A 21,817-nucleotide genomic window follows, 5' to 3' on the forward strand; every position below is an offset into this window, starting at 1 on the left:
TTTCCCGCGTGAACAGGACAGGCTTCACAGGCGAGATGGCATTTGTAATGGGACCTACTGAGATGACATGCTGACAATGGCTGAGGCACTGGGGCTGTCAACGTGGTTCCGGGTCTGCCTTGGGTTCCGATGTTCAGACTGTGTCCAATTTCAAGGCACGCATCAGAATAACCACATCTATTTCCTCTGTTGCTGCCCCCCCAGCTCCCCTCCACCCAAGCAGAAGGGAAGGCGAGCAGAGGTCTTAAGCCAGAGAGCCCTGCACCGTCTCTTCATCCAGCGCTGGCCCCCGGGGGTGTCCAGGGCTGTCCAGGGCTGTCCAGGGCTCTCTAGGGTTGTCTGGGGTTGTTCAGGGCTGTCTAGGGCTGTCCGGGGCTGTCCAGGGNTGTCTAGGGTTGTCCAGGTCTGTCCAGGGCTATCCAGGGCTGTCCAGGGCTGTCCAGGGTCATCCGGGGCTGTCCAGGGCTGTTTAGTGTTGTAGAGGGCTGTCCAGAGTTGTCCAGGGCTGTCTAGGTTCATCCAGGGCTGTCCAGGGCTGTCCAAGGTTGTCCAGAGCTGTCCAGGGTTGTCCAGGGCTGTCCAGGGCTGTCTAGCATTGTCCAGGGCTGTCCAAGGCAGTCCAGGGTCGTCCAGGGCTGTCCAGGGCTGTCCAGGGGGAAGCTGGTCCTGAGCACTGGGGCATCTTCTCCTGTGAGGAGAGAGGCTTCCAAGGGCAGGAACTGTGTAGCCCAGAAGCGTGTTGTACCCCAAGAGGAAGGTTCTTAGGGGGTGGAATGGATGTAGTGACAGCCCTCTTCGCGGAGTCCTGAGAGCTGCCAACATCATGCTAGCATCCAATTAAAGTCAAACCACACTTAAATCATCACAAGGATATCGTTGGCAATTTTTGCCCTATAGGTACTACCACTAGTCCCGTGGACATCCCATGAAACCTTATGATACGGTGTGTTGAGCTGATTTTCTTCCAGCTATTGATAGGTAGGATTTCCACAGGGTATTAGTGATCATGGTTGGGGCGGGGGTTGGGGGTATAAAAGGAAGCACAGATCCCTGTGCGTGGAGGAGAGGGTTCGTATTTGAAGGCTCTTGGGAATCTTTGGTATCTTATCTCGAAAAATAGGTGTTAACCTACCTTTCTAGTGTTCTCAAAAATCTGAATAAAAGTGATGACGCCTCCAATAAATAAATAAAAAAATAAAATAAAATAAAAGGAAGCACAGAGAGAAAAAGTGAGATTCATTCAAAAGACCGAAGAATAGTGCCATTTGAGAAAGAGCATCAGGCCTGTACCCCGGGGGGGCTGTCATGGATCGTGGTGGAAGAGCGAGGGTTGAGGGGACAGTGATTGCTAACCTATCAGGAGCTGGGACACTGTATCCTTGCATGCCTGACTTCACAAAATCCTTACCCATCTCTAAACTGATGTCTTCCATATTTATTTTATTCTTAAAATGATCAACATTAATGATCTTTGGAGAGTTTCTTGAGAATTTGGGTTCTGCTGTTATTTCTATGTCCTCTGCCAACCTGACCTTTCTGAACTCGCCCCCACACAGTGATGCTGCTTGTTGCTGGTATTTTTAAAAATAACAATCCCCTTTGGGACCCGAACAAATCACACTTTTTCTCATTTTTCTTTCAAGTTCACATAAAAATCCCTCCCTAAGGACCAGATATTTAACTATTAATTTGGAAATGTCTTTTTGAGCTGTTTTTCTGATTCATAATTTTTTCCTGAAATTAAAAGTGAGTGGGGCGCGTGGGTGGCTCGGTCGGTTAAGTGTCCAATTCTTGATCTCAGCTCAAGTCTTGATCTCAGGGTCAGGAGTTTAAGCTCCACATTATTGGGCTCCATGCTGGGCACACAGCTTACTTAAAAAAAAAAAAAAAGCAAGGGGAAAGTTTATTTTCCATCATTTCTCTCCTAGAATTTTCACTTGGACAAGTGCCATAGGGCAGTCGTTTTTTTGTTTTTTTAACTCCTCCCTGATGGACTTACCTTATGGTATCTCGTACTTCTGTCTGGAACAACATTAGTTACTAAAATAAGAGCAGACACAGCCTGGACACTTTCCTAGAGCTGACACACCTTCCTCCCGATTCTTCATCACACTGACAAAGACATATATCTGACCGAGGGCCAAAGAGCTCGCAGGGCACTTTCATAAACCTCAGCTCATTTAACCCTCTCGAAATAACCCCGAGGTAAACTGGGCAAAGTTCGTGTGGATCAGAGTGACTAACCGACTTGTGCGAGGCCATGTGGCCGGTACATGGACCGGACCTGAACGTTCTCTGCTTCCCCATTTCATCCCATTTCTACGTTTACTACTGTTGCAGGGAAACCTCAAGAATGAACCTTACAAAGGCTCCTCTGCTGTTTCTCTTCCACACAATCTACTGACTAACAGCTTGAAGGCGAGATTAGTCCAAACGTAGGTGGGGATGTCGGGTGGAGTGGGATTATGCGTCCTCCGCTGGGTGGGTCCAGAGCGGGAGCGACCGCAGTGTACTGGAAAGTCCCGGACTAACCCTGAAGGCGATCCGAGACTCGTCCAGAGGCTGGTACTGACACACATCTTCCTTACGTTGAGCAAAGAAATTCTCCTTAGTTTCAAGGTACAGATTCTCTTTCATGTTTGCTCAAGGGAAAAAGAGGAGAAAAGGGCGCCTGGCTGGCTCAGTCTGCGGGACATGAGACTCTTGATCCTGGGGTTGTAGGTTCGAGCCCCACGTTGGGTGTAGAGATTACTTAAAAATAAGATCTTAAAAGGGTGCCTGGGTGGCTCAGTAGGTTAAGCACCCAACTCTTGATTTCAGCTCAGGTCATGATCTCAGGGTGGTGGGATCGAGCCCTTCACTGGGCTCGGCGCTCAGCAGGGAGTTTGCTTGGGATTCTCTCCCTCTGTCTCTCCCCCTGCTTGCTCTTGTGCTCTCTCTCTCTTAAATAAATAAATAAATCTTTAAAAAAAATATTTTAAAAAAGGGGGATGGGGTGGGGGGAGGAAGCTGAATATGGTAAGTTTCTCCTAGATTGAGACCGAAATAAGCCTTTTAAAAAACGATCAAGGCCACTGCTCTCCCTGCTTCTCAGAAGCTGCGAAATCTTTCTCATGGCAGTTCTACTTCTTGATGTGTCCACCCTGTTCTCCACTTGACCCGTATCTTCCCGCTGACTTCAGCTTTCATCGGGCCCCTTACGGTCACCCCCAGGCCCGCACCCACCTCCCAGCCTGACAGCCCTTCAGCTCTGCTTCCCGCCTCCGTCTCTTTCCCAGAGCACATTCTCCAGCGCGATTTGGAGGCTGAGCTCCTTCTTTCAAGCCGGCCACACCAGTCAGAGGTTGTCCAGTAGCCAATGGAAGCTCTGTTCTTGGGATAGAAACTCAACCTTAATCCATTCAGTTACATGTTTTCTTGGGGGGGAAATGAGGACTCTATTTAGACTAGAAAAGCCGATGAGCCAAGATTCCCTTAGAAGATATGGGCTGGCAAGAACTAATGAGCAGGTCTAGGGCAAGGCCCCAGGGTGATCTCTTCCTCACCCTGTTAGGCAGTGTTTCTTACCAGGGTGGGAAAACCTGTGGGACATTCATTCGATGAGTATTTGAGGGCGTCCTGTGTGCCTGGCACGGTGCTAGGCATGAGAAGATACTTTGAAGATCGTTGGTAAAGGTTTCAGGGGAGCAGAGGGCTAAGGGGAAGATGGAGACAACTTCCAGATGACTGGGGCTTCCCTTCTTACCGCATGTTGGAAAAAAATCACAGGCATGGTAGCCATGCGGCGGGGGCATAGGCAAAATGGACATTTATGGGTTTTGGGGGGGGGACCTTGCGTGTTATTTATGTTTTTCTATGAAACAATGCGTCTCATGGCTTGCATCGAAGAAGAAAAACACTTCTTTTTAAAATGCACTTTACAACTCTACTGGAGGACGACGGGAGAAACAGGGACGCAGAGTCTGGGTGGCTGGGAGTTAGCCCCTGGGACCGAATTGCCCAGAGAGCCACGCGTCAGTGGGTATCTTGTCCATAGATACATATGACACGCCCAGCAGCTGTTCACATGGGGAATCTGTGAAATGTTTTGACGTTTATAGTAGCTTCTCTGAAGCTAAAAGTTTATAATCCCTGATGGAGCACAATCGACTTGTGATCTTTGGTGTGAAGTCAAGGCTATTCTGGCCTGCTGCTAATTAAATAAAGGGTCGCTATGCAGTGGAGGGGCAGGAAGGGTCTGGGAGAGGCTCCTGCCCCCAGAGCGACACGTTGGAAAATACGCCTAAACCGAAGCCCATGGTGGACTGAGCTTCGTGTGTGTAAACACACACACCAAATCTTTGGCTTCTAAGTTCCCAAATGTCGCTTTATCTCTTTGGATAGTCCCTCACACCTGAACATGTTTTCACATTTACCGACTCATTTTTATTTTGAAACTTATGACCGTCCCAAGAGATTGGCACGGTGAACCCCATTTTCCGAAGGAGGAAATGAAGTGCTTACCCCACCATCGGCGGTATCCCCGCCCAGCATCCCTCGGCCTCCCCGGCCTCCCACACCGCATCGAGATGGCATCTGATTTGTAAACACTTAGTCCTCATCTGTATTAAGTTCATAATGATATTTCCTGGCAGATACTTAGTATAGACTTTACTTTCTGAATGGTGTCGATGAAGAATGCACAGAAAAGCAGAATATTTTCCTTAGAAAATGATGAAAGGTTGTTAAGGTATTCTCATTTTATTGTCTTTGGTCTGAGCGTGGAAGATTAATCAGCCAGAACTTATTTTGAGTGATCATTAAATAACTTAAAATTTTATTCAGCTTCTTCCAGATGTGCCTTTTGCTTATTCCTTATATTTCTCCTCTTTTAGGGGTCAGTGTATTTTAGCAAAAAGAGGATGGGACCTAGATATCTCCACACAGTCTGTTCACTCTGTGGGTACCTGGCCATGCCCCAGTTTCTTCAGATTTAAAATGCTCATGAGGGGCTCCTGGGTGGCTCAGTCGGTGAAGGGTCTGCCTTCGGCTCAGGTCATGATCCCGGGGTCTTGGGATCGAGTCCCACTTTGGGCTCCTTGCTCAGCAGGGAGTCTGCTTCTCCCTCTGCCCCTCCCCCAGTTCGTGCACTCTCTGTCTCACAAAAATAAATAAATAAAGTCTTTTAAAAAAACGTAATGAAATGCTCCCGAAAGTTCTTGTGAAGATAACATGACAAAATGAGCGTGAGAGCCCTTAGGGTGCCACATCAGAAGCTTTAATGCTCACAACTCCTCCTCCGTCTGTCTGTCCAGTGGAGCAAAGGGGCCACATCAGGAGGAAGCTTCCTCCCGAATTCACTCCACATTGCCAGGTGGTACAAGGTTAGGAATCGTTTCCTGATAAAAGAGCCACTATTTATGGTGCCCAGATGGTACCCTCACTGTTTTACAAACAGAGTCCTTTCCACCACCCTAGTAGTGCTTCGTATTTCCCCACATTACTTCTGAGGAAATTCAGTTTCTGAGTCTCAAAAAAAGACCGGTCGGTGAGTGTGGGAGCTGGGACGTGAACCCACCTCTTCCCCAGAGCCTGGGCTTCCTGAGGGACCGGTTAGGTCTTTATTTTACTGAAGTTAAGTAAACGTACCAGTGGATAATCCCTCAGTGTGACATGTATTGTTAAAGAGAGGGATTTCATTACTGGAACATTTTCATCCACTCATTTCCTTTCTGAATTCTTTTATTCCACAGGGAACAGAAAATCTCTTTCGTGATGATCGGTTAAATCCATGTAACAGATTTCAGTAAGCATGACTCGAAGGGTTTTTAATTAAGAAAGCATTACAATATATTTTATTTTAAAAGCTGGAACTGTGATCTCCCACCAGCCAAATTAAGTGGGGAGAGAGCACCAAGGAGGCAGGCACACCCACGCACTGGACCTCGGCAATTTGGATTTAAGTGAGAACAGCGTGTCCTGTCCAAAATCCCAGTTCTGGTACATTATAACCAAAGTTCAGGGCGGAAAACTGTCTCAAAAGAAAGAGTTATCTTCTGTGTGGCTTTTTGCCCTATGAAAAAGCAGGAAAACATCCACTGTGGAAAATCGGGAGATGGCCTTAGGTCAGCGGGCCCGGAGCATCCTGCTGGAAACTGTGTGCCTGGAAGATTATCTGTGGACAGAGTTCAGGTCCAGCGAGCCCCCTAAGAGGCTCTCAATCTCCCAGGCAACTTTTCCACAAAATCTAGCTAGCCCGTGGTCAGGGAAGTCAGAGCGATTTTACTATCAGCATCAGTAAGACTGAAGGAAAAGGTAACTTTCCTAAAAACAAGAACAAATAAATAAAAACCAAAAACACAGCATAGTCCGAGTTAAATATAACTGCACTACTGCTTACTTTTTTAAGATTTTATTATTTATTTATTTATTTATTTATTTATTTAAGAGAGAACATAAAAGAGAGCACGAGCAGGGGGAGAGGCAGAGGGAGAGGGAGAAGCAGGATCCCCACTGAGCAGGGAGCCCCACATGGGGCTTGATCCCAGGACCTGGGATCATGACCTGAGCCGAAAGCAGATGCTTAACCGACTGAGCCACCCAGGCGCCCCTCAACCCTGCTTTTTTTTTTTTTTTTTAACAGTTTGTACCATTGCTGGGTTTTGTGTTGATTCTATACTCTTCCTGGAATCTTGCTTCACTCTTATTGCAACAACCCTGACATTTAGGGGTCACCTCTGCCCCTCTGATCGTGTCTCCATCTTAGCTGAGTTCCTTTCTTCCTTCTACCCCATACCTGTGGGTGCCCCACTGCTCCTTCCACTGATCCCTACGTTTCTCACAATATACACAGTCACTTAGAGAGCTTATCTGTAGTAGTTGGCCTTCAAAATGGCTGTTCAGGGGCGCCTGGGTGGCTCAGTGGGTTAAGCTCTGCCTTCGGCTCAGAGGTCATGACCCTGGGGTCCTGGGAGCCTGCTTCTCCCTCTGCCCTTCCCCCCACCTCATGTTCGCTCTCTCTCACACTCTGTCTCTCTCTCTCCAATAAATAAAATAAAATCTTAAAAAAAAAAAAAAGCTGTTAAAGATCCTGTCTCCCAGTCTCCACACCCTTTTGTTCCCTCCCACGTTGTACCAGAGCTGGTCTGTATGACCAATAACATTGGCGGAAGTGATGACATGTGACTTCTGAGATTAGGTCATAAAAGACTGTGGCTTCCTTTGTGGGCTTCTCAGGCTTTTTTCCCTCGCTTGGATCACTCGTGTGGGGGGAAGCCATGCTGTGAGTTTCCCCGGGGGACAGGTCTACCAGGTAACGAACCAGGCCGCTTGCGGATAGGAACACGAGCGAGCTTAGAAGTGGACCCTGTGCCAACACCCCCTTGCCCCCATCAAGGATCACCCTGGGCTGTGCGCAGGTATTGACTCCTTAGGCGTTGACCCAGCCTATGTGTACGCAGTTGAAGGCAAAGTGGACGATACGAACAGAGGGGGAAGAAAAAGGAACAGGCAAAATAAATAAAAGGTAATATCTAAAGTCTATTACTTTTTTTAAGATGGAAAAACTTAATGTGTTTATATGCTAAAGGGAAAAAGCCAACAGAGCAGAAGCGTAAGTATGAACAGTAATAGGAGCTGACATTTATTAAGCATATCCCTGTGCCAGGAGCCACACTAAAGCACTTTACCAGGATTCTATTACTAATCTTTCATAACACGCTTTTAAAGTAGGTACTGTTATTAGCATGATATTTTACAGATGAGAAAAGTAAGGCTTTGTCCAACATCACCCAGTGAGAGTGAGTTGAATAAGGGGGCTCTGCACTGCTGAGCTCTGGAAAGCAGAAGCAGGTGCCCTTCCTGGGGTGGGAGCCAAGCTTCCAGGTCCTCATAGATGCCAGGTCCTTTATTTACATGAACTCTGATGCTTATGTATCCCTCGGGGAGGGAGCTGTAGCTCCCCTTTCTGAAAGTGGGAAACCAAAGCCTCCGTGGCTCCTGACGTGCTCCAAGTCTTCATCGTTTCTCTTCAAACACTGTCATGGATTATGATGAATGTGGGGCTCTGCGGCCTCAAATCATTCTCAGCACTTGTTTCCAACACTTCTCATCTAGTGAACTGAAACGAGAATTCCTAGCTCAGGAAATGATGCCCTTGAGAGCAGCTGGAGGTACCACCCTTCTAGAGAGGCTTGACTCAACGATTGTGGTGGAGACCATCCTGGCACTCCTGCCTTTGCTTTGGACAGCGGAACTCTTAGTCCCAGTTTTAACGACACACGCATGGTACTGTCAACAACGTTCATCTCACCGAACAAAGCAACCGATCTTTTGTTTCTTTTCAAAAAAACTGCAATGTGCAGAATATTTTGGTTTGATCATAAACATTTTCTGAAAATAACCAGTAGTAAACAATTGAAAAAATGTTGAAAGCATATGGGAAATGTAATATAAAGTCTTGATGAGTGAGAAGCTTGGAGACAGAGAGAAAAAGATCACAAGTAGAAAGACAGCATGTTATTAATTTTGTCTTTGACCAGCAAATATCACCTGAAATGTTTATGTGGTTCCCATTTTCCAAAACACAGTCCCAGATATGTTCATTTGCCCTTCACGACAGCTGGCCTATATCAGTTAGGATGTTTTCATCTACTAGTGGCAGGAACCCAGCTTATAGATGGAAGTTGCTTTTCTCATTTAACGAGACATGTGGAGGTGGCCTTCTGGAAATGCTGTGGTGGCCCAACAGGGTCTCCCACGATCCAGGCTCCTTTGACCCTCCCCTTCACCATTTCTACCATATTGACCTCTCGAAAAGTCACTCATGGTTGCAAGGCAGCCGCTCTAGTCATCACGTCTGCGTTCGAGGCTGGAGTAAGGAGTAACGAAAGGAGCAAGCACCAGGGACGTCTTTGCTTTATGAGAAAAGTAAAAGCTTTCCCAACGGACCTTTCATGGGACAGAACTGTGTCACCCGGCCATCCGAACTTCAGAAAGAGTGGGAAAGCAATTCTGTAGCCTTTCCAGCCTCTCTTCTGGGGACATAAGCAACAGCAAAGCATTTTGTCATGGAAGTCTCATTCGCCGACCGACAGTGGGCCGCACAGTATTATTTCCGCCTCCAGTTCGCAGATGAGAAACTAATGTACATCATGGTGACTCGGTCACACGGGGCAGAGTTGGGGCACGAACCTAGATCAACTGACTCTAGTAACTAACACTCATGTTACTTCCACTGAACTACTTAGCCTCTGAATTCTATTGCAGGAAAGGGTAGGTCATGAAGAGGACAGTTCTCCAAAATGTACAGTAATGGGGATATATTCTAAGTGGATTGCTTTTAAACTAGTAATTTTATTTTAATATATTATATGACATTGTTATCATTGTTTAAAAAATCATTATTCCATTTTTATAAATGAATGTAACAACTAAGCTTTCAAGATATTGATTGAAGCATTGTTTATGATGGCAGGACACTGTGGGGAAACCTTTACTTTTCAAACAATAAGGGATTGGGTGAAAAAAATCATGTGCCATGGAATAGAATTAGTCAGAAATAAAGTTTCAGAAGAATATTGGTATTTGTAATATTTTATTAAAGAAATGAGTAAATTCTAAAACTATATATATATACAAATGACCCTAAGCTTGTAAATATGTTTTATATATAAATGCTAGGTATAAATACAGCAAAATATTCATACTGGTTATATTTAGATAATGAGAATACACAATATTTTGGTTTTTATCTTTGCATTTCTTGCAACATAAGTTAATTTTTAAAAGTCAGGTTCATTGAAGTATAATTTACATACAGTTAAATTCACCCTTTTTAGATGTGTGATACAGTCATGTATCCACCACTTTAATCAAAATACAGAATATATCCTTTGCCCCAGAAAGTTCCCTTATGCCCTTTTGTGGTAAATCCTTTCCCCCTCCTCACTTGACAACCACTGATTCGATTCTGTCTCTAGTTTTGTCTTTTCTAGAATATCATATAAATGAAAATATCTACTATGCAGCCTTTTGTTTCTGGCTTCTATCAATTAGCATAAGCGCTTTGGAGACTGTCCATGTTGTTGCGTAAATCAGTGGTTCATTCCTCTTTATTACGGAGTCGTGTTCCAGAGCATAACGTACCGTAATATGTCTACCCTTTTACGAGGTGGCAGACACTTGGGTTGTTTTAGATTTTGGATGAATAGCAGTGTATTCGTTTCCTAGGGTTACCATAATGAAGTACCCGCTTGTGCTCTCTGTCGAATAAACATCGAACAACAGAGGAATGATAAGAGGGGAAAAAACCCGAAACATTCACCAATGCGAGGATATGGAGAGGAAGCTTGGGTTTGTCTCCTGAGGAAATGACTGCCCTGCTCCTTGCACAGATTGGAGGGTGAGCAGTCCAGAAACCCCCAACGTGAGAAACGATTTAGGAATCAATCCCTCCGGGGGGCACCTGGGGGGCTCAGTCGGTTGTGGCTAAAAATGCGGGTCCTTAGAGCAGTTCTGTCTTGATAGAAAAGAGACTATTACAGGCCAGTATGTTCTTGAGCGTTCTCTGTTCTCATATCTTCATTTTGGAGAAGTCTGCAGAAGGGAGCTGGCCTTAAGGAATGTCAGGATGGAACCACCCAAAAGGGTCTTTTATTAGAAAATTAGAATTAATAGCAAGATGATTAAATGAAGAATATAGTTGCTGGGAAGGCAGATGGAATTAGGATCCACAGATGCTCTGATTAGGCATTCGATATCCAACCCTAAGTGGAAGAAGTTTAAAAAAAATCTTTATGGGAGAACGGGAGAAACACTAGTTAAATGGTCATATTTAACGCTTGAGTTTCATGCAAGAAAAGAGCCTAACTCATAGCTTGGCGGATATATTTCTAGTCTTACTCCAAATATTTATTTATTATTTAGCCAAATAGTTCCAGGGAAAGTGGGAAAATTATGTTCGTATTTATTCTTTTTGTTCTTAAATCATCCTGATTATTTCAGTCGCATCTGGAGCAAGTTGACAATCGGGGGGCCACTGCCAAATACAGGGTCCAATATTTACTTGGGACTATCAGCTACAATCGCAAGCAGAATGCCAAGAAGGAAATCACCAGTCTCTTCAGAGCTGACTTGTAATTTCCAATTAACACAGTACATAGTTCATACTTCTCTGTCAGAAATAATGTGAACTGCTGGTGAGTGGACACAGGCGGGAGATGAGGACGAGGTTGAGGTGAGAGCCCTTAGCAAGAGACAACCTGTTTATAAACACAGGAGCGGGCTGTTTTTGGAAGTCATCAAGCAACAATGGCCCGTGGCCAGTCTTCCTCGTAATAAAATGAGGAAGGGAGAAATCATTCCAAATTGTAAAAGTAGATTGGTAAATATTTTAGCTGCATACTTCTGGGAAAGCTATTTTCTCTCCCCCTCACCTTCCCCCTTAAGTAGGGCATACTGTTCAGAGTTTAAAACCCAATGGCCAAGTTTTTAGGATAAACAAGACTGTGGCTTTAGAAGGAACCCTGTCTTGAAAGCTGATTTAGTTTGGAAGTCAGGGTGAAGGGAGAGGAGGAGGAGTTGTTCAATAGAAGGAATATGGACGTTACAAAGAAATGATGAGGTTCGAAATGCCTGGGTTTTGTTCCTGGCACTCATACTTCTCCCGGCCGTTTTCGGCACATATAATACAGACGAAGCCAATTTGGCTAAGCCCGGAGCCGCCCAGAGACCTGGAGGAAGTTCAAGTGTGAAAGCCATCAACACGTGGGACTTAAGCTGTGTGTATACAGACAACATAAGCTTTTTGGGAAAGCAGGATAATATAAACTTTGGAGGGAAAACATAAGCTTTTTAGGAAAGCCAGGAAAAACTGACACTACCTAAGATACAGAATAAGAAAAACGTTCCATTGAATAAATTAGATGAAGAGTAAGAAGTTAAACGCCAGAAATAAAAGGGAAGAGAATGGTTGGCTTTGCTGCTGTTCTTGGCTGACACTTGTTTGAAATAGAGGGTTTAAAAACTTTTCTTTCAAACCTGCCATTACAATGCAGAAGGAGCCCCTCCACTGAAGAAAAGTTCAGATGAGAAATGAGTTTTACCTTAACAGATAGTAAACAGGTTCCGTTTAGTGCTTGCCAGCAAGATGGACGGTTAAAGGGAAAAAGTTGCAAAACTATGAGAGTTCTCCAGTTTTCTTATAAAAGAAGCCATTGTTCAGGGTGCTGGGCTGGCTCAGTTAGAAGAGCATGCAACTCTTGATCTCGGGGTCATGAGTTCAAGCCCCATGTTGGGTGTAGAGATTACTAAAAAAAAAAAAAAGAAAGAAAGAAACAACAACAAAAAGAAACCATTGTCTACTGAGCTAGTAACATTTTCTTGTTAAGAAAATTGTATTTTATATAATGCTAGAAGATGTACATTTTGCTCTTTACTTCATGGAAATATACTTTGACTTATTTTAAAAATGCTTTGAAACAGTTCTGGTGTTGCAGCAAGGTGTGGACATAAATGTTTTTTTAAAATGGTATAATTTGATATAAAAGAGTCAATGGTAACCTAAGTTTATCTTAATGGTGCATGGTTTCCAAACTCTATAAAAGATGAACTTACCTCAGGGTTTATCCACCTCAGCACTCTTGACATTTTGACTCAGATAATTCTTTGAAGTGGGAGGCTGTTTTGTGTATTTTAGAACATTTAGCAGCATCCCTGACCTTTCCCCATTAGATACCTGTTGCAACCCCCAACCTATGTCAAATCAAAAATGTGTCCAAATATTGACAAATGTCTGGGAAGGGGGTCACCCCAAATTGCTCCCAGTTGTGAGGCACTGGTGTATTTTGTTTATTTATTTTTAAAGTAGGGTCCACGCCCAGTGTGGAGCCCAACCTGGGGCTTGAACCCGCAACCCTGAGATCAAGACCGGAGCTGAGATCAAGAGTTGGACGCTTCAGCGACTGAGCCGTTCTGGCACCCCTGGTTTATTCTAATAGCGTTATGATAAATCAGTTAAGATGCATCTTCTAATTAAAGAAGAAATAAGGTAAGCTTTGTTTAATCGATATCCTCAGCAATAGAGGGTGACAAAGTAACCGGTGACACTATGAAGCGTGTAAGGTCCCGGGCTGTGCCTGGCGCTGCTTCCGTACTGACACACGTTCGTGATGATGGTGGCTCCAAAGACAACAGAGAGAAGGGAGGGGCGGAGGGAGAGGGAGGGAAGGAGGAAGGAAGGGAGAGGGAGGAGATGGTGAAGGCAGAGCCCTGCTATGCTTTCCATGCTTGCAAATGGGTGGAAGCCGTTGCCTTCAGCTCTCACCGTGCACAGAGCCCGTGAACAGGAAAGCCGTGGGCTGGAGCGGGGCGCGGTCAGGAGGGACGCAAAGGCTACTACAGCACTTTTCCTGCGGAGACGACGCATCTCAGGGCAGTCTGCCCCCGACATCATCCCCCTGCCACACCTTTTTGGGGTATTAGAACGATTACATTTAGTGTGTACGTAGGTGGAGGGAGGTCGAAGACAAGGACCACCACTCTGGTTGTCTAAAAGCAGCGCCAAGCAGCCGAGGGCTACGTCAGATTTTCTGACTGGGACGTCTAAGTCTAAGACAATGTGTCCTTCTTCCACTCTTTCAAGCAGACATGACCGAGGTAAAGCCCGAGTATTCCACCACTGTTTTTTCCACAGTTGAGACTCAGTGATTTTACACTGAGAAATTCCTCCTCGATTCCACCAATAGGTTGTGCACTGAGCATGGGTTTCGGTGACAGAATACTTTCTTTCTTATTTTCCCCCCATGTACTCGGTTGGAAAGACAGGTTAAATCAGGGTGATCAGTCAGATGTTATTTTAAGTGAGCTACGCTTTGACGGTAAGGCAACAAGTAACAGCGAAAAAGCCAAAGTGCTTAATTTTGTTTTCTATGAAATAGTTTATTTTACTGTACGGAGGGGCTACAAATACATAGCTGATATGAACACAAAGTTCTAAACTCTGCAACACTGGTAAGAATGGTTGATGAAGAACGGAGAAGCTAGAGAACAGGGCACGTGACCCTTACAGTTGCTCATCCCCACCATACATCTGAAAACAGCGAAGGCACTTATCAAAATGGTTAAATAGAAGAGTGTGGAATTGCAAATGACACATACCCAAAGCATAAAAATCAAGTGGTTGAATTTTAACATTTTACTAAAATCTCTGAGATATGCAATTTACTTTGTAGCCTTGCAATCAAATCATGAAGACTTCCTCAAATGAAAAGAACCTGATGGAATACTATAAAATCAGAATTTTTCTAGACCCAATAATAATTAAAGAACACTACTACCTCCTGGTAAAGTCCAAAGGCCACTATGATGTGATCATGTCCTCTCTGCGGTGAGGACTACGGAAGTGGACTCTCGTACTAGCACACTGGTGTCTTTGTGATTTCCTAGGCACCCTGATCTAGAAAACTGCTGCGTGCAGTGGAGACACACAAATACGGTATTATCTGTGCTTTCACAAGCTTACACTTACCCACTCTAATTGGGTCGGTAATGCTTTCCTTTCCATTCCTCCCTGACCTGTTCCAAGCAGTTTCTTATAATAAAACGGAAGCCAGATTCAAAGAGTTTGTGTCCCCATCCCTTATTCTATTTGATTTTCAGAAGTCAGAGTAAGACCAAATCAAACCTATAAAGACAGCCCGAGCCCCACATTCACCTGACACATGGTCGTTTGTCTACAACAGGGAAAAGCAGTGGATACACTGAGAAGTAGGGCATCTTTCAGCTTGTTAGGAGTTAAGTACCTTTACATTGCTCTGTGATCATTTCCTGCACAAATATAAGCACTACAATGCATTCTACAACAAATGTACAAATGCTTTTGGACTGATTCATGCCCTTACTCCGCACTCACAGAAAAATAAAATAGACTTCAATCACACTTCTATTGTGAAAACCCAAAACTAGACTAATGAAACAGAGCAGTTAGCTATCCTTGACTTGGTAATACTCTGACTCAATACAGCTAAGGACCTCTTCTAATGGCATTCCTTCTCAACATGAAAAAACAACTTCTTGCAAGTTTTCTAATCAGTGTATAGACACACAGATGTAGATAGAGTCAGTGTGGGCGACAAAGCTGACAGGGCAGCAAGCATATTGAAGACTGTATTGACAATGAAAATTTCAATTTCTTTTTATTCTTGCTACACAGAATTGAACGATGTCAAATTTTGCTGTAGAAATGCTGACGTTATTTTCTAACGCAGACTGATTATACGGTAAGTGACCCACAGGAAAGCTAACAGCATGTATTTCTCCATCTGACGTGTACTAATCATTCTTCCTCCATTTTAGATATGCTCCATTTTTAATATTGAGCTTTTAATCAAGAAACCCCCAAGTTCATAAAATCAGAGTGCAATTTTCAGTGAGCTTTATCAGGATGGAGAAGCCGAAAGACCGCTGGTGATACTGGGTTATAGTCAGAAGGACTTAATCAGTGTTATAATCATAAAATTGTTACAGGGCAATAGGCTTCAGTAATTAAACATAGATCATAAGGGTATGTTTCAGGCATTATAAAAATAGTGACCTGATTTCACTGGGCACCAACTAGTATTTACAAAGCTACTTGAATTTTTCTGTTGATCTTCGTTGCTGTTAAATAATGATACTTTTGATAGTGGTAAAACTTCATTTTTCAAGTGCAGGATGATCTGAGCTGAATGAGAAAAAGAATGATTAAGGGAAGGAAGGAAGACAGGCCTGACATCAATTTGAACAACATATTTTTCTTTTGTTTTTGATTGTAAGAAGGCTCCAAGATTACCACAATAAAGTCATAAACATGCCAGCCATTTTAAGGGTCTCAGGATTAATGAAGACCAAGAAAGACAAAAGGATAAACTGTGAATCAAGCTACCACCAGAACACAGAATGACATGCCCACCACCAGTACTTTTGGCAGCCATATATTTAAATACAAAGAGAATTACATATATACGATATTATCATATAAATACTTCAATTTTTATGGTTAAAATTTTAAAAAATAATTTTATAGTTTTATTTTTTATATTTCTTTAAGAGTGGAATACTTTGTTAAAAGAAACACTGGAAATGTGGATTGCCATGTGAGAAATAATCTTCATCTTCAATGCTATCATGGAGAAACCAGATTTCTCCCCCAACCAACGGAAAATTAACCACTGATGAATCTAATGCCAAGCCCAAGTAAAAGACACACATATGTATGTTAGGACTGATTCTGTCCATCCCGTGACAACATTTCCTTTCCTGAACTGTATTAGCTACTGAGATTCTAAAAATGCTCATTTTCCTGGGCATCCTATTTTGTCAAAGGATTTAGTATTTATTATGTTATTTACATTAATTGACATTTACAAAGAGTAGAGAGACCAGTGACAATACCCCAGAGTATGTAAGACCTTTATCTTTTTTGAAATGTTGTCGGACTATAAAATTTAGCGTAACTTGCAGGTGTCTTGAGTATCTCCTGTTTTCTCCCTTCATATTTCTTTCCATTTAAACAGAACATTTTTGCGTCTTAGTACTAATCCTGTAGAATTAAAAAAAAAACAAAACAAAACACCCCAAAACAGCTTCTGTGTTTCATAAATTCTGAATTAAAATGACCAAAGAAATAAAACCGATGCAGGATCATTTTTCTTTACTATTTAAATACTGGTTCTTCTCTTAATCCTATGTCAAATTTAGTGATACATGTATATATAGTCAACACATCCATGTGCGCAAGTTTCTGCAGAACCTCCAATTTTATTATAAAGCTTCCTCCTCGAACACATTTGAGGACTATGTCTTTCACTTTGACTTATTTAAACGACACGGAGGTTGGCACATTTTAAAGTTAACAATACATCTTATTGCTGTAAAAGCACACTTAGATTAATGGTGACTCTAGCTATTTGGTTACTGACTGATGATTATCTCCTGGCTTTCCACACTCATCATTGTTGGCTAATTTGACACTTGATTGTACAACATGCATCTCTCCGGGGATGATCAGGGAATGCAAAAGTAGCAAATTCTAAGCAGGCGATTTTGCTACTTTTAGCACTTCTGGCAGAAGGACCAGCTGAAGTTAAAGAGGGAAGCTATCAAAGAAAATAAGATTAGAGAATAAGTTACCTGTGGATTTCATTTACTCACATTGGGTCTGGACCCTCCTTTTTGGAGGCTAACTGGAAACAGACTGGACCATGCTGTTCACTTTCAAACACTCCAATGATGTTCTCCAATAATTTTATTGTCTCCAGTTTTACGGTGCCATACTACGCTTTTTGTATTGTTTAAATTTTCCATTTCCATAATCCATATGCTAAAACATTACTACACATTCCCTTATACAGTCAAAAATAGGTTTACTGGAATGTTTTAGTTATAGCCGAAGGCAGCAACATTTACAACGTTTAGCTTTTGTTACACCTATAAACATGTGGAAGTTGCTCGCAAAGCAATTGTAATGTAAGAAGAATCTTGCAGATATTGATGGAATGGCGATGCATGTGTTTTAGCATAATGTTTTGGAACGCTACATAGGCTTCTAGACTCCCAGTCTGACCCCCATGTCGATGCAATAATGCAAGTCCTTACAATAACAGTATGAAATATTGTGATCACTGTTTAATTACATGTACAAACAATGAACAGGCAAGTATCTAGTTTCAAATTAGATCCTTGGAATATGGCATAATAGAGGCTGGTTATCTTTGCCTTAAACATAATTTTTAAAAACACATTTTGTTAGAAGGGATGAAGATAACTGGACATTCTCAATGCTCCAATTTGAAGTGATACTTGCCTCTTAGTTTCTTGAAAAAGGAGTTTTGAAAGTTATATACATAAGTTTCATTTAAATTATGCAGCAATCTTTTATTATTGTTGTCCCAGATTTTGTGTAATGAAGATCTCTGTCACCAAATCAAGCACGGTATTTCAAGACTGTAAGAACTGCAAGAGAAAAAAATGAAAAAGGAACATATCAAAATCAGATTCAGATGGTATGTTAAAAACAATATTCCTAAATGTAGCTGTCTACTTTTAGAAACAGGTAATGAGGAAGGAACTTATTATTTTTTTAAAGATTTATTTATTTTAGAGAGAGAGAGAGAATGTGTGCACGTGGGGCAGGTGGGGAGGGGAAGAGGGACAGAGAATCTCAAGCTGACTCCCCACTGAGCACTGAGCATGGAGCCCAGTGCAGGGCTCAATCTCACAACTCTGAGATCATGTCCTGAGCCGAAATCAAGAGACGTTTAACCAACTGAGCCACCCAGGAGCCCCAGGAAGGAACTTTTATCTGAGATGAAAGATAACAAATGGGAATGGATAAGCAAAAATATCACAAAACAAACTAAATGTCTAGTGCTGGCATTTTTTCTTTAAAGATTTTATTTTTAAGTGATTTCCACACCCAACATGAGGCTCGAACTTGCAACCTCGAGACCAAGTCACGTTCTCTACTGACTGAGCCAGCCAGGTGCCACTAAATTGGCATTTTGATCAAATAGATTATGGTATTAACATAGCATAGAGCTGCTACAGTACTTTTTAAATGTTACACATATTGTCCCAGGTTATTAAATATATTTATTAGAAAGTATATATATTAGTTTTTTAAAAACATGCTTAATATCTTAATAGGAAAAGACCTGAAGTACATATGATAGTTATATTAACAGTGGCTATCTCTGTGTAGTACGATTACAGCTGAATTTTATTTTCTTCTTTATGCCTTATTCTACATTTTCCAAATTATCTACCATGATGGTTGATTTTTGGTATCTATAGTAGTTATGTTCTATAAAATCACTACAAACACTGAATTAGTGAAAAACCCTCATTCCTAGGGAAAATACAGGGTTAAATTCTTGCAAGCCTCTGCTACATTTTTGTCAACCAATCAGTATATGACCTTGTGTTTCTGTTCAAAGATAACCCTTTTCATATATGTTGGTGATTCACGAACACTGAACTCCTGGCCAACAGCACTGTAACTTATGCCTAAGAAGCTTATCTAACACAGGTGTTCTCTGGAAGGCCCATCACAGCCTTCTTGAGCTTAGCAACGCTAGCCGACACATAAGCATGATGCTTGGGGGCCACTTTAAATAGTGAAATCACCAAGAAAATGCACAAAAATGGGAGAAATGTGGCACTAAACAGGCTTAGAAAGACACTTGTTACTTTATGAGAGTTGAAACTAGAAAGGCAGAGCGTGGCCTTGTTAGATATCAGCTGGGACATGCACACTGGGAAACTCAGATTTTTCACCGCTCTGAACACAGCTGCCAACGAGTGGGAAAGCACCTCTAGGACTGATTTCTGGTTTACACATCACTGTTTTAGGTGAAGTCACAAACACAGAATCCACGAACAATGAGGATCAACAGTATCTCTTTGTAACAACCTTTTTCTTCTTACAAAGAGAGGATCACTATGGAGTTTTTCAAATGGTTATTTTGAGACACTTTACAGATCTTCGTAAAATCCCTACAAACACAGGTAAAGAGGCCTTGGAGAAAAGGAGGTAATAAAAAAGATCTGACTTTAATAAGAACATTATGGAAAAAAAGAAAGGACAAGAGTTAAGTTTTAATGATTGAAATCAAGTTCAAATCTAAAACCAAAACAAAACGACAAGACAAAAAACCATCATATGGAGAAAATTTATCTGGACTTGTTCTCCAAACACAGTATTATGAAATACAAATTTCCACACCCAAAGCTAATAGAAGATGGATGTAACAGTTGTTTGGCCTTGAACAAATAGCTTAGGCCTGTATTTTCGGGTGAGGGTTGAGGCTAGGCAGGATTCTCTCTGAGAATCTGATAAAAGATAGAGACCCTCTCCCAATAAAAATGTGCATATGGATATTCACATACACTTTTTCATACAATTTAAGAACATTTTCAGAGATCCACAGACCCTACTAGGTTAAGAGGTCCTGACCTGGGTCAGAAGTCATTACTCAATCCTGACATTAGTCATACTAGGTCAACTGAAAATAAGTTAAAAGGGAAATTAGAATGAACTCTAAAACAAATGATACCCCCCAAAATTACTAATCTCATAAATACTTACTGATAATCACTAGCAAAAGGATAACAGCAACCAAAGCCATGATGGCTTTTATCTGCAACACACAAAAAGGCATAAGACAGATATTAATGTTTGACTTGTTAATAAAGTCAAGATTACCTGTTATGCTATTTATTACATTATAACTCATCAATGAGTAGGCTCTTCCCTTGGAAGCTTGTCCAGTTTTTTCTCATGTGAACTTACTGGCTATTTGCGTCTTTTTACAAATAATCAGAGTTCCCAAATTCAGGGGTTTTTGCTTGCCTGGATTTTATTGTTCAAGGCTGTACTGCACAGTAAATAGTAAGAATCAAAGCCTTTACTGGCCTGAACACAGTGTCTATGATTTCTCATGCTTATTTCTAATATGAGACCAGGGAAAGTATGAAATTTTAGCAATTCTGTTCACAAGTGTCAGGATATGATGAATAACGCAGGCATAATATAATACATTCTTTCCACATAACATAAGGCAGTGTTTTTTATAGCACTTACTCTCAAAATATATGAGAACTCTGTTAGTTTTTGTTCCCCTTACTCTCTTTTTGGCATTTTTGTCTCCATCTTGAGGAATATAATTTAGATTCTTTGTGAATAACCTCATTTAATAAGTAACCTGCCTAAGTGTACTCTTTGTTTCACAGTTGAGAGGAGAAACCTGAAGATTAGTCCTCACTCAGCTGCTTCGTATTTTCAGCTCACATCTCCCTATAAAATTGTCACATTCCTCATTTAATCCTAAAATGCATAAACTATAAATTGGCTTGATTTTCCTGATGAATTCAAATGCAAGTCAGTTTTCATCAAACATTTTCACAGATAATTGATTAAAGATGGTTCATTAATAAATAAAAAAGATACCTAGCTACTAACCACACGAGTATCAGAAATAGCAACCAGAAGTAGCTTAAATGTTTCTAAAACAGAGCTACTGGTAACATTTTAGTGGCATCATATTTACGACAACAAAGTGACTAAGAGAATACATGGAAGCTTTGCAATGTGGACACCAGATGCCTATTAAAATTATTAATTACAATAACAAAACAATGTTGAAATTCTCCCTCTTCACCTACTGGGTAATTTTGTTCACTTATTTTTAAAGTCAGGTTTATTGAAATATACTTTATCTAGAATAAAATTCACCCTTTTAAAGTTCATTTTGGTGGGTTTTGACAAATGTCTAGTTGTCAATCACCACCATCAAACATAAGGCATTTCCATCACTCCAAAAAGTTCTCTCATGCCCTATTACAGTCAGCATCCACATCCCCACCCTTAGCCATTGACAACCTCTGATTTTCTGTCCCTATATCCCTTTCCTTAGCCTTTCCTAACTCATCATTATAAAGTCAATCCAGAAAATGGCAGTGATATAGGGACTACTTAGAAATATAATTCAAATATAATTTTAAAATATAATTCAATTTTTCTCCTTAAAAGCATACTGTTCAAAAAAAGAAAAAAAAGAAAAAGCATACTGTTCCTCTGATCTGAAATCTAGAAAATACAAAACAACAATCTTTAGATATGGCTAAAAAAACCAAGCAAAATGCACATTATGGTCATCTTTTTGTGGCTACATGAATGGGTCATGTGTAGGTATGGGGAGAGGAAGTGAGTAGCTTATAGACCCTTTGCTCTTCCAAACCGGGCTATAGGGTAGAGAACTTCTATAAAAATGGAAAACTTAAAGAAAATGGGGAATTTATT

The 21,817-nt window shown here is 41.7% G+C and overlaps 1 protein-coding gene across 3 annotated transcripts in view; it reads right to left on the reverse strand.

Annotated features, from left to right (window-relative positions):
• Positions 1-15,156: 15,156 nt before the first annotated feature.
• Positions 15,157-21,817, reverse strand: part of VAMP4 (vesicle associated membrane protein 4) — a 28,482-nt gene continuing 21,821 nt past the window's right edge. For 2 of the 3 annotated variants that reach the window (XM_040636205.1, XM_008696256.2), the window contains exons 7-8: positions 20,105-20,156; positions 15,157-17,970 (exon numbers count right to left, since the gene is read on the reverse strand). In XM_040636205.1, the coding sequence (XP_040492139.1) occupies positions 17,942-17,970; positions 20,105-20,156 (81 nt within the window). In that variant the 3' untranslated portion in view covers positions 15,157-17,941. The remainder of the gene's footprint in view (positions 17,971-20,104; positions 20,157-21,817) is intronic. The other variant, XR_005836368.1, reaches the window with a different exon arrangement.

This window comes from Ursus maritimus, unplaced genomic scaffold (genome assembly GCF_017311325.1).
Source record: "Ursus maritimus isolate PB19 unplaced genomic scaffold, ASM1731132v1 scaffold_2, whole genome shotgun sequence".
Lineage (NCBI taxonomy): Eukaryota > Metazoa > Chordata > Mammalia > Carnivora > Ursidae > Ursus > Ursus maritimus.